At 41.8% G+C, this 21,325-nt stretch overlaps 1 protein-coding gene across 9 annotated transcripts in view; it reads left to right on the top strand.

Annotated features, from left to right (window-relative positions):
* HDAC4 (histone deacetylase 4) overlaps positions 1-21,325 on the top strand; it is a 325,988-nt gene that overhangs the window by 181,554 nt on the left and 123,109 nt on the right. For all 9 annotated transcript variants that reach the window (XM_075000715.1, XM_075000713.1, XM_075000714.1 and 6 more), the window contains exons 5-6: positions 4,074-4,224; positions 7,794-7,914. In XM_075000715.1, the coding sequence (XP_074856816.1) occupies positions 4,074-4,224; positions 7,794-7,914 (272 nt within the window). The remainder of the gene's footprint in view (positions 1-4,073; positions 4,225-7,793; positions 7,915-21,325) is intronic.

The raw sequence follows: 21,325 nt of genomic DNA, 5'->3' as shown, positions 1-21,325 counted from the left end.
AGGAGAAGCAATGACATTAAGCATATGCAGGAATCCCTATAGTTATAAATATTTACAAAGATTTATTTTGGCAAGAGCCCCTTATTCAAATGTTCCCTGCTGTACTCTTACTAATACAGTATCCATATTTTTCACAGTACACTCTTCAAATTGATATGTTCTGGAATTAGTCCTACTGCAGCGGCTTGTCCATGCCCTATCATTTTATTTTTTTGCAAATACTTTGTATTTCTTGCAGTGTTAAGAAAAAACGTACTTTAAAAGAACGGCGTGCACTTAACACAAACATTTCAGAACTGCAGTTGGTTGACTTGCCTGTAGCAGAGTTTGGTGGTAGTGTCTCCTCTTACAAAGATATGAGAGAGAGTTTTTACTGGGATAACTAATAAGCCTTAAGATACCCATCTGACATTTTCTTTGTATGTTCGGAATTGTATTTGAAAAGACACTTCATGAATAGTAACAATGGGTAAAATATGCCTGCTTTAGTTGCTGTCACATAGACAGGAGGAATAGGATGAAGTCTCTATTTGTGATCCCAATATATGTACAGCTGAACAGTGGGTTCTGCATTTGTTGTCATTGCCAGTGTCTACGAGAGAACTCATTTCCCTTTGTCCTAAAAGGATCTAGAATGCCGTCTCTTCTCGTCTGTAAGACAGGCTTTTTTCATTTCTTTTCTCTAAAAAGTTTCATAGTCTAGATTAGGGGGAGGGTTGGCACTCCAACAGAGAGAAAACATCTTGAATGAAACTTTTATAAGAAATCCAATATAAATCTGCCTTGAGTCATTTTCATTAACAGATGTTAATGAAAAAATAATTCCTTCTGATACATATACATCTCAGTATATTTAAGCCATTCTGGGAAGCATTACATGCTAAGACCAGCAGACGGGGTGGGGGTGGGGGAAGCTTCTGATTTTATTTTAAAAACCCCACCTATTTAAGAAATCATGGAAAAATTATTTTCTATTTGCATGCTTTCTGGAGTGAGGTTATAACAGCCGTTGGGTGGTGAACTTGAGTCTGTAAACAGAAATATTAGTGGGTGTTGCTATTTCTTTAAAGAGCAAACCAAAGAAAAGGCTTCTGGAGGTTTTTACACACTTTTAATTTTTCTGGCCCAATTTCCTCCCAGTTAAGACAGGTTGGTGGGCACTTTTGACAGTGGGTGGTATTTCAGCAGAAATACCCATTAAGTCAAGGCTGAAGGAAGAAGTTTCAGCTATTGCCAGGGTCTGCTAAGGCTTTGAAAAGTTGACCTTGCCAATTTAAAATTAATCTGCTGGTTTATAAGCTGCCAATGTAAAGAATGCAAGGCGGGTGCAGTGTGATCAGTCGCTCAAGCTGGTGAGCAAATGTGTTCTTGTACTCTGAATAACCTGCAGCATAATGATATATATATATATATAACTGGCCTCTGTGGAACATTCCATCTTGGCATGCAGGATGAAAATGAAATCTGGAAGCATTGTAAGACTGATTAGCAACCTGTATATTTACATGGAGCTTCTTTCTTTTCTTCCTTCCTCAGATGTCTCCAAGGTATGTGTTGGGAACTTGAAATTTGACAAGAGACTTATCATGTTATGTGGAAGGTCCCCTTTTGAGGCCCAATAGAGAACCATTCTTGTGTGGGCTAGTTGGTGCCTACTAAAAATTGTCATTTTCTTCTGGTTTTGCTCAGTACAGCTTGCACCTGGCCTGTCGTTACAACTCTGAATGTTATATTGGTACAGTGCATTCATCTACTCCAGTGTGCTAGCAGACTAAATGGATTCTCATCCTACTGCTGGCTCTCCCTCCCATATCTGAAAATACCGTTTAGCCTAAGGTATGGTGCGGTGAGCTGGGACTCTACATGTGATGGTGGGCAAATCTCTATCAGCATTTTCACACCTGATTACTAATAGCGTGTTGTCTTCTAGATGTCCCAGATCTAAACACCTGATTATCATAAGTGTTAAGCACTTGCAGCAATACACGAAGTTTGTGGGAGCTGTCAGACTCTCTAGGAGTAAGGCTGTGAGGTATGGAACGTTGAGATTCAGGAAGCATTCGCTGTGAACGCTGGCTCTGCTACGGGATAAAACCTCCCTGCTGCTGGCGCAGACTGAGGGGCTTTTGGTGACTGGTGGGTCAGGGTGCTGACCAGCTCACTGGGCTGTGTGGCAAAATTTGGATGGGGCTAAACCAGGGGTGGCCAACCTTTGGCTCTCGGTTAGAGCCGGGGGTGAGCTGATGGGTTATAGTGGGCAGCTGGGGGTACTTACTTGTGGGGGATTGGGTTATAGCAGAGAGCTGGGCAGGGGCTGGTTCTGGAGGAGGGGGAGGGCATTGAGCCATGTATTGTATGTTTATCTTTCTGTCTATAGATAAAAAAATACATGGTTCTTTGCACTCTATCCATGGCTCTTCGTCACTGACTGGTTGGCCACAAGTGGACTAAACTGTGTTCACTGAATATTTCTCTGGAACTGGCTGCAAATGCAGGGACTAGGGGCAAGGGGTGTGTTTGTGTGTGTGAGAGAGACAGAGAGAAAGGAGCCAGTCATCAGAAGGCAAGAGAAGCAGCTGTGAGCAGAGATCTAGAGCTCCTGGGGCATAGAACCGACTGGTTCTGTGCAGACATGCGACCGAGTGCAGACATGCAAACAGTGAGCAAGAAATTGTCTGCTTGTGCACATGACTTTAACTAAACAGGAGTGCACCAGAAAACACACCTTACTCATCTCCTCTCTCCCCCCTCTTTGAAGCAACCTGGCAAGGCCCTTGGTATTGGCTAGCTATTTGAGCCAAAGGAGAAACAGTACTTAGTGTCCTCTCTCGGAAGGGAATTGTGAAGATTAATCAATCCTTGCATGTTCAAAGTATTTTACAAAGTGCTACTTGAAATGAAGTCTGAAAAATCATCTGTTAGAGCCTTGTGAAGGGCACCCGAAGCTGATGGAGATTTTTGCAGATTTTAGCCTGCGTAGTTCTGTATCTTTTGTGGAGACTTTACCGACCTCTGAGGGGTGTGGCAAAGATGAATTTGGATTTTTTAGGCTCAAACAATTTTTTTTTCTGGCACTTAGCTGATTTGTGAGGGCCTCATTTTGTAACCTTAATAACATTTTCTTAATGCAAGTTGGGGGAGTTTTTGGAGGTAACTTTCTGATAAAGCATTTCAGTTGATCAAGAAGATTTACAAATACATGCGCATTAGTTAAAAATGTACAATAGCTACACAGTACTCAGGTCCAATCCAAACTAGGCAATGTTTTCATAGTTTAATGTTGACTACAATGCTGGCAACCTGTGCACACCCATAATGCGAATGGGCTGAATTAGCACAAAACCAGGCTTTCATTAGTGCATGTTACTTAAGTAGGTTGTTGGATTAAGTTGCACTGATACAAGGTAAACTATGCACCAGTAGTAGTCTGTGTTGGCTTGAATTACCTTGCCATATGCAGGGACTCAGTTAAGAAGAGTCTGTGTATCCATAGGGCATGATTCCAGATGGAATAATTTAAAAATCATAATAACATGCTTCCTTCCCTGAAATTGACCAGTTTAGGGCTCTTCTGCCACAGCCCTGTGTGAATTGTGGTGTGGATGTATGCCACATCATTGGGAAATCCAGGAGCCATTGAGACTGCATAGACAAAATGCCTTTCTGGAGCTCTGATGGCTGTGATAGTTTTTCCTCTTTCCACCTGGAACCAGCTGTGGATTTGGGAGCATAGCGCAGCCCCTTTTCAAGAATCTAGTGCTATTTAACCAATAGGTCCGTGTGTTCACAAAGTACAATTACTCTGATTGTAACCAGGCTTTGCACAGATCCACAAAGGGTAAGACAGAGGCTTCTTCCACAGGTGTCCCCAACCAAGGGTTGTCCATACAGTTATTCAGGATGTGCCACCTCTTAAATTGGGAATGAGGATGCTCTCTTATTTTGTTAAATGTATTAAAATGAATCAGCATCAAGTTATAACAGCTCCTGTTGGGCGTATTGTGAAATGAAGGCTTTGGGCGATCAGACCACATGCATTCATATTTCCCCCCTCCCTTTTCCCATCTCAACAGCAGCAACAGGAAATGCTAGCAATGAAACATCAGCAGGAGCTCTTGGAGCACCAGAGAAAGTTGGAGCAACATCGCCAGGAACAAGAACTGGAGAAGCAGCATAGAGAGCAGAAACTACAACAGCTAAAAAACAAAGAGAAAGGAAAAGAAAGTAAGTAATAGTAAGGTAGTTTATTTCAGAGATGGAACTTGCAGTAGCTGGATAGAAACCATGGGCACCTCTATTCGGCACCGTGTTTAGACAAAGTTTATGAAGCGTCCATGGCAGTCTGCATAGAGGGACTTGTTGCATGAAAATCTCATATAAATGGAGGAAAAAAGGATTCTAGCCCTCAATTATGTGTTTTTTTTTTTTTTTTGTTTATATGAGTAAAATGATGCATCTTAATTCTGAAGGTATTTCTTTAGCTTACAAAGTGTGGTTTGGTCTTGCTGATGTGATATAGTACCCAAAGAAAAGTGTACAACAAGATGCAGTAAAATTATCACATATTGGCCATAGTGTGACCCACTGTATCCAATGATTCCTCTAGCCCAGTAGTCTGTCTTCTCACAGTGGCCTGTAGCAGATGTTACGGAGGGAATGAAAAAAGCAGGCGCTTCCCCCTTTTTGTATTTAGTTTGTTTTAATCTCAGTCCTAACTAATAGTGATAATCATTTGTCACGTGAAAGCTAAATATTTCCCTTTCGCTACCTGTCGTTAGCTGAGATCAGTTGATGCTGTATATCCTTTGGTCTGTCTGCTCTTCCTGTAAAACATTTTTTATGGTAAAACACTTTATATAAAAAAAAAAAAAAAAGTAAAACAGTCTAAATGGCTACAGAGCAAAGCATCTTAAGCTATTTTTGAAAGAAATTCAGGTAAGTGCAGCAGAATAGAACAGAACCTGGGGTGTTAAGTTGTAATCATGGGAGCAGTCTTTTTAACCTGTAAACATTTTTTTTTAAAGACAGTATAGTATCTGCATAATCAGTTGAGCTAAACATTTTCAAATGCTGGAAATATTTTTCTTACACCCTTATATTTTGCTTAACTTAATTCAGCTAGTGGTCCTGAACATGGAAAATAAGCCTACCCCCACACCGATCTCCACTTGGCAACAAATGCACTGTGTAGTATTTTGTTAAAAATAACTCAAATAAATTTCAGTTAACAACATCTTAATTACATCTTCCTACTTTCTCAGCACGGAGTACAAAAACTTCCCTATGTGATTTGAAATATGCTGTCATGATGCATTTGGACCAAAAGTCTAGCTTCCATGACAACAGTACAAGGAAAATGTTGAGTAGCCTAGAGCAAATTCAGTTTCCTGACTTTTTTGTAAGTTCTTTCAATGCAACAAATAGTAGCATCAGCAGCAGAGAGATGGACTTTGCCTATTGTCTTCCTACCTTCTCGCCGTTATCTGAGCACTGCACCTGGTCAGACACACACAGCCCCATAATCTGCAGCTAACCCGGGCCTTCCAGACATCAAATGTCAAAGTCTGCCACTGCGGCTGCAGAAACCTTTGCAATCCTCAGGACAAGATGCTTTTCCCAGTGCCTTTGTCAGTGCTCAACATTCAGTTTTGTAACAGAACCGTATTCATTTTTTCTGCCTTTGTGCCTGTGCCCACTTTGCTCCAAATCAGGCTCCAGTCCTGTCCTTACCCTCTGCAGCACCAGTCCCACCATGATTTCTTTTCCTCATGGCCTTTATTAACCAGTCTAATTCTTTCTTCCCCATCCCTTCTTCCTGTCTCCTGTTCCCTCTACAATACCCTGTCCATCTCAAATGATTACAGCCTCATTTTGCTAGGCAGTAAGCAAACATAGACAGTTCCTGGCCTTAAAAAGTTCACGTAGTGATCCCTGAACAAGGACTTATGCACCAGTGTGGCATTCCATTGACTTCTGTGGAACCGCACTGGGATCTGCCCTTGTCACTTTGGTAGAACATTGGCACTAATAAAGATAAGCTCTTTTCGTTCAAAACATTTTGGGAGTAAGGAAACTTCGAAGTCGCATGGGTACTTCAAAGTACCTGCGGCTACACTGCTTGCCGACGCTTCAAAGTTAGCAACTTTGAAGTTCGTGCAGCGAGAATTATGCTGATGAGCTGCTGCATATGCAGCACAGCACTTCATTGCTATTCTCCGATCAGGCTCGTTTACATGCCCTCTTTGAAGGAGGGGGCTAGTGCAGACAAGCCCTTAGAGTTGAATTGACAGCAGCCTGTAGTAATTAAATGAGATGCGTAGGCCTCATGCATTTAAAAGGATGAGGCTTTAACTGTTCACCATTTAACCAGTCACATCCCTAAATGAAACAATGATCATTTTTTGTGTGTCTCCCCAGATGTGGACAAAGAATGAAAGGCCTCAAGTCTTGTTTCTCCTTTTGTATGTATGTAGTGCCTTTCGACTCAGAAAAGGAGTGATTGCTGTTGGAGTTTTTGTAAACACTGCATCTGACGAAGTGGGTCTTTGCCCACGAAAGCTTATGCTCATACATTTCTGTTAGTCTATAAGGTGCAACAGGACCCCTCGTTGCTTTTGTAAACACTCTGAGCTACAAATACTTGACTTGCTTCTCCTGAATACCATCATCTTTTAAAACAAAGCCACCAGAACATAGCCACGTTTGATTAGTCTACTAACGTTTTCAAAATAAATTTGAATTGTTTGAGACAGTATCTTTAAAGATGGGTGGTCTTATTAGTTATGCTCTCGACTTTCTCAGCTTCTCCATTATACTATATTACTTCCTGTAAGCTTTCCTCATTTTAACTTTTTGGATACCCATGCTAGTACAAGCAAAAGCTGGTGATCATATTGGCTAAGTGTGCTATCCAGCACTTGACAGTGTATGTGACTTTCGTGTGTATGTGACAGGTAACTTTCTTGCACTCCGGATATTATTCCTTTGGAAAATTGACTTGCACCATGGCTTAAATGAGCCCTCATATACTGCTTAGTCTGACTGCCAAAATACCTGTTACTCCGTCAGAATCACTCTCTGAGAATTTGTTCCGTCAAGTAAAGGATAATTTTACTCATTCTAGTAAAATAGATTGGTCTCTTGTGGAATAGATAATTATTAGAAATTACACAGTTAAAATCTTAACTCCATGCTTTGAAATTTCAGATATTTTTAAAAATGTTATATTTTCTGTTTGAAGACATAGATTGCAGACCTGTAGATGAATTGGAATGTTGTGTAGCTCTTATACGCAAATACATGGAACAAAGAGACCCTTATTTGCAAGATTTCTTAAGATAGTGTATATGAGATATTCATCTCATTCCCCTTTTGCTTGCAGATGTAACATTTTAAAAACTTGAGCATGCACAAGACCCCTTATCTTGAATGCCTTTGATTAAAAAGCTGGAATACCTATTACATGTGTTTTATTCTACAAGCACTTTTATGCAAGTATAGAAATCCTCTTCAGAAATCTTTTTTAGAAAAATGAGAAATCTGATTATATCTCTTAGATATAAATTGAAATTACGTTCAAATCCATACAGTAAAGAAGAGCTCTTCATTGGAGCCTCTGTCTTTTTTCTTTGAAATATCCTTCACTTTGACTAGAGAGGCAAAGATGTAGATCTTTATCATCTCAACTTTTTTTTTTTTTTCCTACTTTGAGAGTGGAAGTTTCAAGTTTTAATTCACTGCTGCTTTCATCAAATGAAATGGGTTAAATAACCTCTTATTTTTGGATATTTCAGGTGCTGTGGCAAGCACAGAAGTCAAAATGAAATTACAAGAATTTGTCTTGAATAAGAAGAAAGCTTTGGCACATCGTAATCTCAACCATTGCATTTCCAGCGATCCCCGCTTCTGGTATGGGTAAGTGGTACTGGGCTTATCAGAAGGTTTCACCTTTGTTTGCGATTGCTGGCAGGGTGGCAAAGAGCTTAATGCATTTAGTGAGTGAACAATATGTTACAAATAGAAATGTTAAACTGCAACATAACTAGATCCAAATTTGTAGCAGATGTTATCCCTTCAATTATGTTCTTAATTTGCGCGTGGCTGATGATCCTAGCTGTATAACAGTTAAATTCAAGCACTATTATGTTTAATGATAGAAGGGTGACGTCTCCAGTATATGGGTCTATAATGATGATTTCAGTAGCAGAGGACTTTGAAGTTATTTTCTTTAATCTGGATCACTCAGTGGATTGTTCTTTGTACTTATACTTACAGATCAATCTCGATGAGACATCTAAAATTCTTTAATTCAGCACGTGATAGTAGAAAGTCACGACTCTAATAGGAAAAATACCGTTGCGTTTCCGTGGATTGTCACTCAAGTTATTTTAAACATTTTTAAATGCTTTTGGGTGTACGCCTCACATTACACTCTGGGTACATACATACAGAGTCAATCAAAAATAAAAGGAGTTGGCCCTTAAAATTAAGCTATCAAAAATACTATATTCCCTGTCAGGAAGAAACTGTTTCTGAAAGTCAGTTGAGTCTGGTGATATTGGACCAGATGGGGGAAAGAATTCGGGAGGTGAAGGCCCTGTACTGAAAATGTCTGTTGGCCTCAAGGCATTTGGAACAGACAGTGTTGGCAGAGCTGTGCTACCTCAACTGCCATAATGCTCCCTAGAAAAGAAAGAGAAGTTTCTCAGGGAACTATGACCAAACCTGTGTACAGCTGTGATTGGGTATTTTATTATTGTTTCATAAAAAAGCAGACAGTGGAAAAAGTACAAAATGGTAGACGACTTAGAGCTTGCATTGGGAGGGATGGAGGTATGGCTGTTCTCTTCCCAAAATCTCTATCTCTTTTACATGCAGTAAATGTAGTGTTTGATTACATATGAAAGTATTAGCAGTGCACTGTTAATGAGAGAGTACCAATCTGATGTGCTTCTACGATGAGGTAACAAGCTCTGTGGATGTGGGGAAGTCAGTGGATGTGATATACCTTGACTTCAGCAAGGCTTTTGATACGGTCTCCCCCAACATTCTTGTCCATCAGTTAAGGAAATATGGATTGGATCCCTGGACTATAAGATGGATAGAAAGCTGGCTTGATGGTGAGGCCCAACGGATAGTGGTCAATGGCTCAATATCTGGATGGCAATTGGTTTCAAGTGGAGTGCCGCAAGGCTCAGTTCTGGGGCTGGAGTTGTTCAACATCTTTATTAATAACTTGGATGAGTGACTGGATTGCACCCTCAGCAAATTTGTGGATGACATAAAACTAGGGGGAGAGGTAGATACATTGGAAGGTAGAGAGAGAAGTCAGAGTGACCTGGATAAATTGGAGGACTGGGCCAAAAGAAATCTGATGCAGTTTCTTCAAGCAGAAGTGTAGAGTCCTGCACCTGGGGTGGAAGAATCTCAAGCATTGTTACAGGCTAGGGACTGACTGGCTCAGCAGCAGTATGATGGAAAGGGACATAAGAACGGCCATACTGGGTCAGACCAAAGGTCCATCCATCCCAGTATCCTGTCTGCTGACAGTGGCCAGTTCCAGGTGCCCCAGAGGAGGTGAACCGAAGACAATGATCGAACGATTTGTCTCCTGCCATCTGTCTTCAGCCTTTGACTAAAGGCTAGGGGTACCATACTTTACCCTTGGCTAATAGCCATTTATGGACCTAACCTCAAAATTTATCAGGCCCTTTTTTTAAAACTGTGTTAGAGTGCTGGCCTTCACAGCGTCTTCTGGCAAGGAGTTCCACAGGTTGACTGTGCACTGTGTGAAGAAAAATTTTCTTTTATTAGTTTTGAACCTACTACCCATTAATTTCATTTGGTGTCCTCTAGTTCGTATATTATGGGAACAAGTAAATAACTTTTCAATATTCACTTTCTCCACACCACTCATGATTTTATATACCTCTATCATATTGCCCCTCAATCTCCTCTTTTCTAGACTCAAAAGTCCCATTCTCTCTAGCCTCTCCTCATACGAGACCCTTTCCAAACCCTTAATCATTTTAGTTGCCCTTTTCTGAACTTTTTCTAACGCCAGTATATCTCTTTTGAGGTGAGGAGAGCACATCTGCACGCAGTACTCAAGATGTGGGTGTACCGTAGTTTTATATAGGGGAAGTATGATATTCTTCGTCTTATTCTCTATCCCTTTTTTTAATAATTCCTAACATCCTATTTGCTTTACTGACTGCAGCTGCACACTGCATGGATGTTTTCAGAGAACTATCCACTATAATTCCAAGATCCCTTTCCTGATCTGTTGTATCTAAATTTGCCCCCATAACATTGTCTGTATAATTGGGGTTATTTTTCCCAATGTGCATTACCTTACGCTTACCCACATTAAATTTCATTTGCCATTTTGCTGCCCAATCACTCAGTTTGCTGAGATCTTTTTGAAGTTCTTCACAATCTACTTTGGTTTTGACTATCCTGAACAGCTTGGTATCATCTGCAAACTTTGCCACCTCACTGCTTACCCCTTTCTCTAGATCACTGATGAACAAGTTGAACAGGATTGGTCCCAGGACTGACCCTTGGGGAACACCACTAGGTACCCCCCTCCATTGTGAAAATTTATCATTTATTCCAATCCTTTGTTTCCTGTCTTTTAACCAGTTTCCAATCCATGAAAGGATCTTTCCTCCTATCCCATGACCACCTAATTTACATAAGAGCCTTTGGTGAGGGACCTTGTCAAAGGCTTTCTGGAAATCTAAGTATATTATGTCCACTGGATCCCCCCTGTCTGCATGTTTGTTAACCTAGGGGTTATGGTGGATGAAAGCCTGGACATAAGTAAACAGTGTGCCCTTATAGCCAAGAAGGCTAATGGCATACTAGGGTGCGTTAGGAGGAGCATTTTGAGCAGATCTAGAGAAGTAGTTATTCCCCTGCATTTGGCACTGGTGAGGCCACATCTTGAATATTGTGTCCAGTATAAAAAGGATGTTGATTTGCTGGAGCAGGTTGAGCGGAGGGCAACAAAAATGGTTAAGGGGCTGGAGCACAAGACCTATGAGGACAGGCTGAGGGGTTTGGGCTTGTTTAGTTTACAGAAGAGAAGACTTAAGGGTGATTTAATAGCAGCCTTCAACTTCCTGAAGGGGGACTCTAAAAAGGAGGGTGAGAAACTGTTCTCAGTGGTGTCAGGTGACAGAACAAGGAGTAATGGTCTGAAGTTGAAGAGGGGGAGGTGTAGGTTAGATGTTAGGAAAAACTACTTCACCAGGAGAATGGTGAAGCACTGGAATGCGTTGCCTAGAGAGGTGGTAGATTCTCCATCCCTTGAGGTTTATAAGTCCCAGCTTGACAAGGTCCTGGCTGTAATGACTTAGTGGGGGTTGATCCTGCTTGAAGCAGGGGGCTGGACTAGATGGCCTCTTGAGGTCCCCTCCAGCCCTATGATTCTGTGAGAAGATGGATAACAAAGTTGCTTTTTACATGGTGGGCTGCTGGGGTATACTCTTGGGTAATATTTCACGTATGCTGGGGACTGACACCTGAACGTCATACTGCCAACAGTTATTCATCACCTTTTTCTGTGAAAGGAGGAGAGGGAATCCCTTCCGGGAGCTTTCCTGCCATCAGACCAGACAGTAGAATGCGAAAAGTAAATCTCAAAATTGCTTTTCAGTCAGCACATTCAGACAGTTTCAACACAGCTGCTGATTAGCTATAAGAATTAGCTCACACATCGGAATATTAGCTATTGCTGGGAGAAAATTCCTGAGGGGGTAATTTAGGGGAGAAAGAGCACTAGTGATACTGTTCATATCAGAAAAAGATTTCTTAAGCCTTGGCTTAATCACCAGTCTTCCCACAGATGCTTGTGCTCGGCCTTCATTTCAGGAGTGATATCAGTGATTGAAGCTAGATAAAACTCCAGGTAAAGAGGAAGATCATTCTTATCCAAATGAGGATAATAAGTGCACCACAGTAAGAAATATTAGCCACTGTTTTGGAGTGATGATAGACAGTGTTCCCTATAAGCTGTGCACCTGTGTCGCCATTCAGGAGAGATTCCAGTGTTGGCCAGATGATTAGGAGAGCGCCACGGCTAGATTTTTCTCTACTGGTGACGTGCATTCACACGTATCTTGTTGCACATAAAATTTATTCCACACATGGATGGAAAAGATTAGCGGGAAGGTGAATGAGAGCCGCACGGTGGCAGAGTTCTTCCACCTGGAACATTTCCACTGACTGAGACTACTTAGTCAATACTGCGGAGGAGGAGAGAACTTGAAAGACGATCCTCACCGCATTCTCATTCAGCCTCCCAGAATGGTGGAAGAATGGATTTCACCCAGCTCAAAGCTTTTTCAGTAACTCTGCAAGACGTACTACCTGGCCACACATACTGGTTGCACTACAACTGTTTGTTCTGTTTCTTTGAATAAACTTGTGCATGTGTGTGTTCTTGTGCAGGAGAATGTCGGGGGCAGGGCTGAAGGGAGGAGGGTGTGTATGCAGAGGGTGTAAAGGAACCAGTGTGGGTGCAGATGAATGCAGAGGTCAGGAGTTGAAAAAAAGCTGACTAATATTCTCTGGCTGGTTTGTGCTGCTCCAGAGTCCTACAGAGTGGCATATTCCCATCACTGTCTGTCTTAATGATGCTGGAAATTAACGGAAAAAAAAGAGAGAGAGAGAGTGAGAGAAAAGAATCCAATAAAAGTAATTGAAGTGAAGTTAAAGTTGAGCCCATATCAGAGATGTATCAGTAAAAACATTTCAAGGGTGGTACACTTGTACCTAAAACAATTATTACAGATTCCAGAATCTCACAGTTAAAGGTAAAACTCAAAAGAAATGCACACTTGTTGAAGCATGGAAATCACGGTTAAGGTACTTGAAAAACATTTAATTCTATCCCATGTGGCATGATGAGGTGGTGAAGGGGGAATATGTCTTTTAAAAATTAGTTGTGTGCTAATCATGATTGTCTAACTGCATGGTATCAGTACAAGCTTTTCTGTATACTGAAGTGAGGTGTGGGTGATTTATGTGGAAATTGTTGGTGACCCACTAAATGAATAACCAGGGATTATTTTATTCTTTTAAAGAGAACTTGATTTTGAAACAGGAGGCAGTAATGGCCTGGTGTGTGTGTGTGTGCAATGCTCGTGGGTCTTTGGTCCTGACAGGATATGCCTTCCTATATACATTTGTCTGTGGTCATGCTGTTCATTTCTCTTTTATTCATGTAATTTATTTTTTAGTGTTCTGTTCAATTACATGAATCACTGAGACATTTTGTAACTTTGAGTACTGAACAGCAGCAATCTCAGATTCCTATTAGCTTGAAATGCCTTAATTGTATTATGCCAAATTTGCATTAGGGCAGTTACAGAATCAAGGTTAAAAAGTGAACATTTTAATCCCAGAAGTGCAGCTCACTTTGATCCTGGGGCCTGAGGAAATTTTTGTGCATAACCTTGATATCCATCCCCCTCCTCCCATGTGTTACAAAAGTGCATCCTGTTAAGGACTGAAAGGAAGCTTTCACACCCTTTGTTGCTTGTGCATATAAAAACCAGCATCCTTCACTGATTTAAAGATCAGAGTCTTAAATGTAGTCTAAAGTGTGACATCAAAGGGCCATGGTAGTGCAGCATGTTAGTTAACAAGGCTTTTCAGTACATTTTTTTTTCTTCTTCTTATACCTTCGTTACAGCACATGCCGAGAGCTTGTTACGTTCTTCAAATTGTTCTGAAGTACAGAATGCAGGTGATCTGGTAAAATGCATTGTGCTGATTAATATTTCTGAAATTGCAAATCCTTTCTTTGATCCTCTTTGCTAGTCCAGTTGCCGTCAGCAGACAGGACACGCAACATTTTCATGCCCTCATCCCTTTACCTACACATTTAAGTGGCTTGCCAGATCAGATTTGCTGTTGTCTGCAGCAAGTGATGAGATCCTACTTTACGCTGCTGACGTAGAGGACTAAAGAAAGGTGGGTAGATCTGGAGGCCCCAGCAATCCCTCGAGAACTGGAATCCCCAGGTTTTGTGGCCATCCCTATTTGCACCCAGGAGCCTTCAGACTACCTGTTACTTCATTCAGTGGGCTGCTGTCTAGAGGTACTGGGCCTGTCTGAGTCACACAGGCCCCCATGGGCGTACTCCAGGCCACTGCCTTTTGTGGGGATCATGCAAAGGGTACAGGGCCAAGTAACACCAGCCAAAGAGACCTGAAAAACTAAGGCATTTGGCCAAAATAGGCAGAAGCCCCTCATTGGTGTCAAATAATTTCACTTTAGGACAGTTAAGGACAATGAATTACAAAATGTCAGATTATATGATTCAGTAGAATGACAACAGCAAATAAAACAAAAATAACATTTCCCACCCATACACTTTTAATTAACCAGTAGTTTTAAACTAGCCTTCCAGATTCTGGGATTTCAGAACTCCTCTCAGGTCTAATACCTAGTTATGTATGTATGATATGAAAATCCTTTTACAGTCATGTACAAAGTGGCTGAAATGCACTCCTTAACTTATTCGCTATAAGCTGCAGAAATGTACATTTTTTGTTCTTTGATTCAATATTGAACATTAGAAATGAGAGAGAGACCTCTCGTTAATAATCTGTTTAAGACCAAATTTAACATACGTGTGACAAGAGTTCTCTGTCAGTTAGGTAGTCCCAGTCACCCTTTTCTAGAAGGATGATCGTTTAATATAGGTGGTCAGGAAATGTTAAATACTTTCTGCAGTTTTGTTTTTTTTTTTCAGTTGAAAAAGTTCTATTTTGTCTTTGGAATAAATGTTTCAAATGAGGAAGCTGCACCAGTATTTAAGAGCTAGCCAGTGTTTGTGTGATATAAGTTGCGAAGATGGTTTTTCTAGGTTTTAGTAAGAAACCAGTATTTAAATGTGTAGTTAAACTTCATAGTGGAAGTTGCAAACTCCTTGTTATAAAGGAGAGAGCAGCAGTGTTATTCACTGCCTTCCTAGAACAATAGTTCCTCCTCTTGAACCTAAATAATAGGGCTGTCAAACAGTTGAAAAAAATTAATCACTATTAATCATGAGAATAAAGAAATCCTGATTAATCAGTTGTAATCACACTGTTAATAGAACAACCTCTTAAAATATTTGTGGGTGTTTTCTACATTTTCGAATACATTGTTTCAGTTACAATACATAAAACAAACTGTATAGTGTTCACTATAATTTTTAATACAAATATTTTCACTGCAAAAATAAAAAATAGTATAGGTCATTTAAACTCATAAGTACTATAATGAAAGTGTAATGCACAGATGTTTTTTGTTGTACACCTGCACTTAAACAAAACAATACAAAACTTTTGTGTCCACACATCTACAGAATCCTACTTTTTTGTTCAGGTAATCGCTAAGACATGCAAGTTTGTACAAAAGGTAATACTGCCTGCTTCTTATTTATAGTGTCATCTGAAGCTGAGAAGAGGTGTTTTCATGGCACTGTTGTCGGTGTTGCAAGGAATTTACATGCTAGATATGATAAATATTTTCATGTCTGTTCATGCTCCAGCTATCCATCCAGGGCAACGTGCTTTCAGGCTGATGCAGAATGCTGCTCGACAACTATCCCGAGGCATGTGGACCTGCACATATTTATTTCCAGTGTTTGAGTCAGATGCCACCAACAGAAGATACATTTTACTTTATGTGGTTTGGAGTCTCTGGTTTCTGAACCAGTGTTACTCCTTTACAACTTATGAGAGCCTATAATTCATTTTGTCCTTCTCAAATTTTGGAAGGCAGATCTAGCTACCCTAGAAATCTTGTATTGGTACATGTTTTGCATTGAGCCAAATCTGCAGTGAAAGTGTTCTTTAAGTAAACAACCTATGCTGGGCTCCTGATCTGAAACTGCCCTTAGACACAATATATGCAGAAAGGGGTTACAACTGCAGAGCAGGAGGTCGAAATTCTCTGCCAAGGAGTTCAATAACAAATTTAATGTTTGTTGTAAACAAGTTTTATCAACTTTGAAAGAATGTATTGTAACAGAAATCAATATATTTGAAAAAGTTAAAAATCCAAAATATTTATGATCAATTTAAATTGGCATGCTTTTATAGTTCAACAGTGTGATTAAAACTGTGATTAATAGATTGACAGCCCTAGTAAATAAATATTCCTTTTTACATGTAGGACTCTATTTTTGAGTTCTTTACCTGTTGATGCTTCATCCAGAAGGCTAGTTTGAGTGGTGCCCTTTGGGTGCTCCAGTTCAGTGAGGGACGAATCCAGGCACCATTATCAGAGGTTTAAGATGGCAGTGTCTACCTTGACCTAAACAGTAGGTATCTCGCAGTGCCATTTGTGCCTCATACAGTGCATGGAGAACCCTTCCACTTTCTTCTCAACCATCTTGAGCTGTTGGCAGAGCGCAAGAGGGAGTGTCACACTTCTCCCTAAAACAGTTCAAAAGTCCCCTTTGGATAATAATTACATAGATACATGGAGTGAGTGTTAATTTAAAAAAAATAGTTTGTTAAACTACCTCTCCTTAAAGGATGGTTGTGAGACAAGATGCTAGGATCCTCAGTCATTAAACATGGTGACTCCTGCCATAATGCCATGTTCATTTCAGATGGGCACTCATAATGTGTGTGCTGCTTGGGGGCAGGGACATATTCTCTGGAAATGCCCCCTCTACAGCAACCTGAAAGCCAGAGCCCTGCTGTACAGGGATCTAAGATGAAATAGGATCCTCTTGGAGAAGTCTCCACAGACATAGCTGGAGAAACAAACTGCCTGTCTAGGCACGCCTCAAGGGAACACAAGTGATATTTCCTCTGGGAAACCAAAAAAGATGGCTCACACATCTTTGCAGACAGCTCACAAAACCAGAGGTGGTCTCCTGCTAAGTGACTTCTTCCAAAACCATCTTGTTCTTGGAGAAGGACTTACAGAGCTCCAAACACCTCTGGCATCTCCAAGGTTCAAGCAAAAGAGAATCAGCATCAAGGCACTGTCAGATTCATTCCACTGCCCACAAAAGTTTATGCTCCAAAAATCTGTTGCCTATAAGGTGCCACAGGACTTCTTGTGTTTGCTGGTATAGACTAGCATGGCTACCCTTCTGATACTTACTTTGCCATGGCATTGAGCTCACCACTACAAAAATTGCAGTTGAACACCTCACAGAATCATAGGGCTGGAAGAGCATAAGAGCATAAGAATGGCCATACTGGGTCAGACCAAAGGTCCATCAAGCCCAGCATCCCATCTGCCGACGGTGGCCAATGCCAGGTGCCCCAGAGAAGGAGAACAGAAGACAATGATCAAGTGATTTATCTCCTGCCATCCATCTCCTGCCCTTGTTATGAAGGCTGGGGCACCATACTTTATCCCTGGCTAATAGCCATTTATGGACCTAACCTGCAAAAATTTATCAAGCTCTTTTTTAAACCCTAATAGAGTCCTGGCCTTCACAGCCTCCTCGGGCAAGGAGTTCCACAGGTTGACTGTGCGCTGTGTGAAGAAAAGTTTCCTTTTATTAGTTTTGAACCTACTACCCATCAATTTCATTTGGTGTCCCCTAGTTCTTGTATTATGGGAAAAGGTAAATAATTTTTCTATATTCACTTTCTCCACACCATTCATGATTTTATATACCTCTATCATATCGCCCCTCAATCGCCTTTTTTCCAAACTGAAAAGTCCTAGTCTCTCTAGCCTCTCCCCATATGGGACCCTTTCCAAGCCCCTAATCATCTTAGTCAAGAGGTCATTTAGTCCAGCCCCCTGCTTCAAGCAGGATCAACCCCCACTAAGTCATTACAGCCAGGACCTTGTCAAGCTGGGACTTAAAAACCTCAAGGGATGGAGAATCCACTGCCTCTCTAGACAACGCATTCCAATGCTTCACCACCCTCCTGGTGAAGTAGTTTTTCCTAACATCTAACCTACACCTCTCCCTCTTCAACTTCAGACCATTACTCCTTGTTCTGTCATCTGACACCACTGAGAACAGTTTCTCACCCTCCTCTTTAGAGCTCCCCTTCAGGAAGTTGAAGGCTGCTATTAAATCACCCCTAAGTCTTCTCTTCTCTAAACTAAACAAGCCCAGATCCCTCAGCCTCTCCTCATAGGTCTTGTGCTCCAGCCCCTTAATCATTTTTGTTGCCCACTGCTGAACCTGCTCCAGCACGTCCACATCCTTTATCTACTGGGGGGTCCCAAAACTGGACACAGTATTCAAGATGTTGCCTTACCAGTGCCAAATAGAGGGGAATAACTACTTCTCTAGATCTGCTTGAAATGCTCCTCCTAATGCACCCTAGCATGCCGTTAGCCTTCTTGGCTACAAGGGCACACTGTTTACTCGTATCCAGCCTTTCATCCACCATAAGCCCTAGGTCCCTTTCCATCATACTGCTGCTGAGCCTGTAACAATGCTTGAGATTCTTCCACCCCAGGTGCAGGACTCTACACTTCTCCTTGTAAAACTGCATCAGATTTCTTTTGGCCCAGTCCTCCAATTTATCCAGGTCACTCTGGATTCTCTCTCTACCTTCCAATGTATCTACGTCTCCCCCTAGTTTTGTGTCACTGGCAAACTTGCTGAGGGTGCAATCCAGTCCCTCATCCAAGTTATTAATAAAGATGTTGAACAATACCGGCTCCAGAACTGAGCCTTGCAGCACTCCACTTGAAACTGGTCGCTGTCCAGATATTGAGCCATTGACCACTACCTTTTGGGCCTGACCATCAAGCCAGCTTTCTATCCATCTTATAGTCCAGGGATCCAATCCATATTTCCTTAACTTTATGGACAAGAATGTTGTGGGAGACCATATCTCAAGCCTTGCTGAAGTCAAGGTATATCACATCCACTGACTTCCCCACATCCACAGAGCTTGTTACCTCATCATAGAAGCTAATCAGATTAGTCAGGCAGGACTTGCCCCTGGTGAATCCATGTTGGCTACTTTTGATCACTTTCCCCTCTTCCAAGTGCTCCAGAATGGATTCCTTGAGGATTCCCTCCATTATTTTCCCAGGGATTGAGGTAAGGCTGACGGGCTATAGTTCCCTGGATTGTCCTTCTTTCCTTTTTTAAAAATGGGCACTACGTTTGCCTTTTTCTAGTCATCCGGTATCTCCCCTGATCTCCAAGAGTCTTCAAAGATAATGGCTAAAGGTTCAGCAATGATCTCTGCCAATTCCCTCTGTACCTTTGGGTGCATTAAATCCAGACCCATGGATTTGTGTAAATCTAGGTTTTTCTAGATAGCTCAGAACTTGTTCCTTCCCCACAGATGGCTGCCCTCCACCTTCCCATACTGTATGGTCTAGGACCATCATGTGGAAGTTGAGTTTGTCCGTGAAGACTGAGGCAAAAAAAGCATTGAATATTTCAGCTTTTTCTACATCATCTATCAGTAGGTTACCTCCCTCATCCAGTAATGGCCCCACACCTTCACTGATAACCCATTTGTTAACATGCCTGTAGAAACTCTTGTTGTTACTCTTCACATCCGTTGGCAGCTGCAGTTCCAGTTGTGCTTTTGCTTTCCTGATTACTTCCTGGCATTCTCCAGCCGTATGTTTATACTCCTCCTCAGTCAGCTGTCCATGTTTCCATTTCTTGTATGCATCCTTTTTGAGTTTAAGCTGTGACTAAGGATTTCCCTGTTAAGCCAGGCTGGTTGCCTACCATGTTTACATTTCTTACTGTGCAGTGGGATGGTTTGTTCCTGTGCCTTCGGTAAGGCTTGTTTAAAATACTAACTCTTTTCCCCTTGTACCTCCCCTTCCCCAGCACCTCATAGCTCTGGAAGGAACTTTCTGAGGTCAAGTCCTGTTCCCTGCACTCACAGCTGAGCCAAGCACCTTTTATGATAGATGTTTTTTTAATCTGTTTGCCCCAGACCCCTGAACGAAGTCCTCAAGCATTGAACTCACAACCCTGGGTTTACAAGGCCAATCTTCATACCACTCAGGTATCCATCCCTTCTGGCATTGCATTATCACTTGGCACTGATAGACAAAGCTGAGCCAGTGCTGACTACTGTGAACCAAAACCACCATCAGTCAGTAGTAACCCCGTTGCATTTAGGACAGCACATGCAGCAACAGTTTCCCTGCAAACTGCACCATCACAGTCTCAGCTGCACGAGAGTGACTTGTAAATCTCCTCATCACCGCAGTCACTTATTCATAATGTGGAGAGTCCCCCACCGGCTAACAGGTTCCACTGGAGTTTACAGTCCCCGGCACATGGTGAGATTTTTGAATGGGGAGGGGGGGGGGGGGTCACTACAGGACACTCTTGCACATCCTCACAATACTTGTTATCAAGAAGCCATCAGCCATCATGGAGCCCTATGGGTCCAGATCATCATAAGAGCAATCCATGGTATGGATTACTCTGGATGGACTCTTCCATGGGCTTCTTATTACAATGGGAGCCTTGGAGCTCATATAGGGAACATCAGTTCGGACCTTCTACTGCACTGAGATGTGAGTTGTGTTCCTACCTTGTGCTCCCTACACCACAGCAGTCACAGGCACAAGAATGTAGAGAGAACCCAGAGACAGGTAAAAGCAAAGGCACATCTGCTCACAAAAGGGTGTCATCCTTCCCAGATAAGGCAGTTGTGCCCCCACCAGCTACCTAAGTGGATGCACTGAAACAGTTCCAAGAACTGTTCAAAGGAGTAGCACAAACTGAGGATGTCTTGGTGTAGGAGGTAGAGAAACCAGCACAAGCTGGTTCAAAAAATAAACCTAGCCTCTACCTGAAAGAGTTGTTACCCATTAATGATGCCATCTTGAACCCTGCATAAACACTCTGGCCTACACCAGCTTCAGTTCAACATTGTAACAGAGCAGATAGAAATTAGCATGTATTATCCAAAGGGGCTGATCTCCAGTTCATGTACCTGCCTCCCACTGCACACTATTCAAGACTGTGAACCACAGCAGTAAATAGGCACAGTTGAAACCTATGCCTCAAGAAAAAGGACATGATCTGTGTGGGTACAAAATGTACTCATCAGGCACCCCTCAATTTTGAGTGACCAGTAATTCAGCACTTTTGGCCAAATGCTATGACAGTTGTACAGCTGTCATATCATAGTCACATCCAAATTGCCAGAGGAGAAACAAGGCATAATTCCATGCCCTCATAAATGAGGCTTGTAGCCAAACTGTTACTCCAGCCATAATTGGACATCACAGACACAACTGCCATGGCTGTGGGAATGTGCCAGCCATCATGGCTCCAGGCACAGAGGCGCTCCAGACAAAGGCTGAGGACTTACCCTTCACAGTCACAGTGGATGCAGTC

The sequence above is a fragment of the Carettochelys insculpta genome, chromosome 8 (assembly GCF_033958435.1).
Source record: "Carettochelys insculpta isolate YL-2023 chromosome 8, ASM3395843v1, whole genome shotgun sequence".
In the NCBI taxonomy this organism is placed as follows: Eukaryota; Metazoa; Chordata; order Testudines; family Carettochelyidae; genus Carettochelys; species Carettochelys insculpta.
The sequence above is the reverse complement of the archived record's forward strand: the minus strand, read 5'-3'. Positions and strand labels throughout refer to the sequence as shown.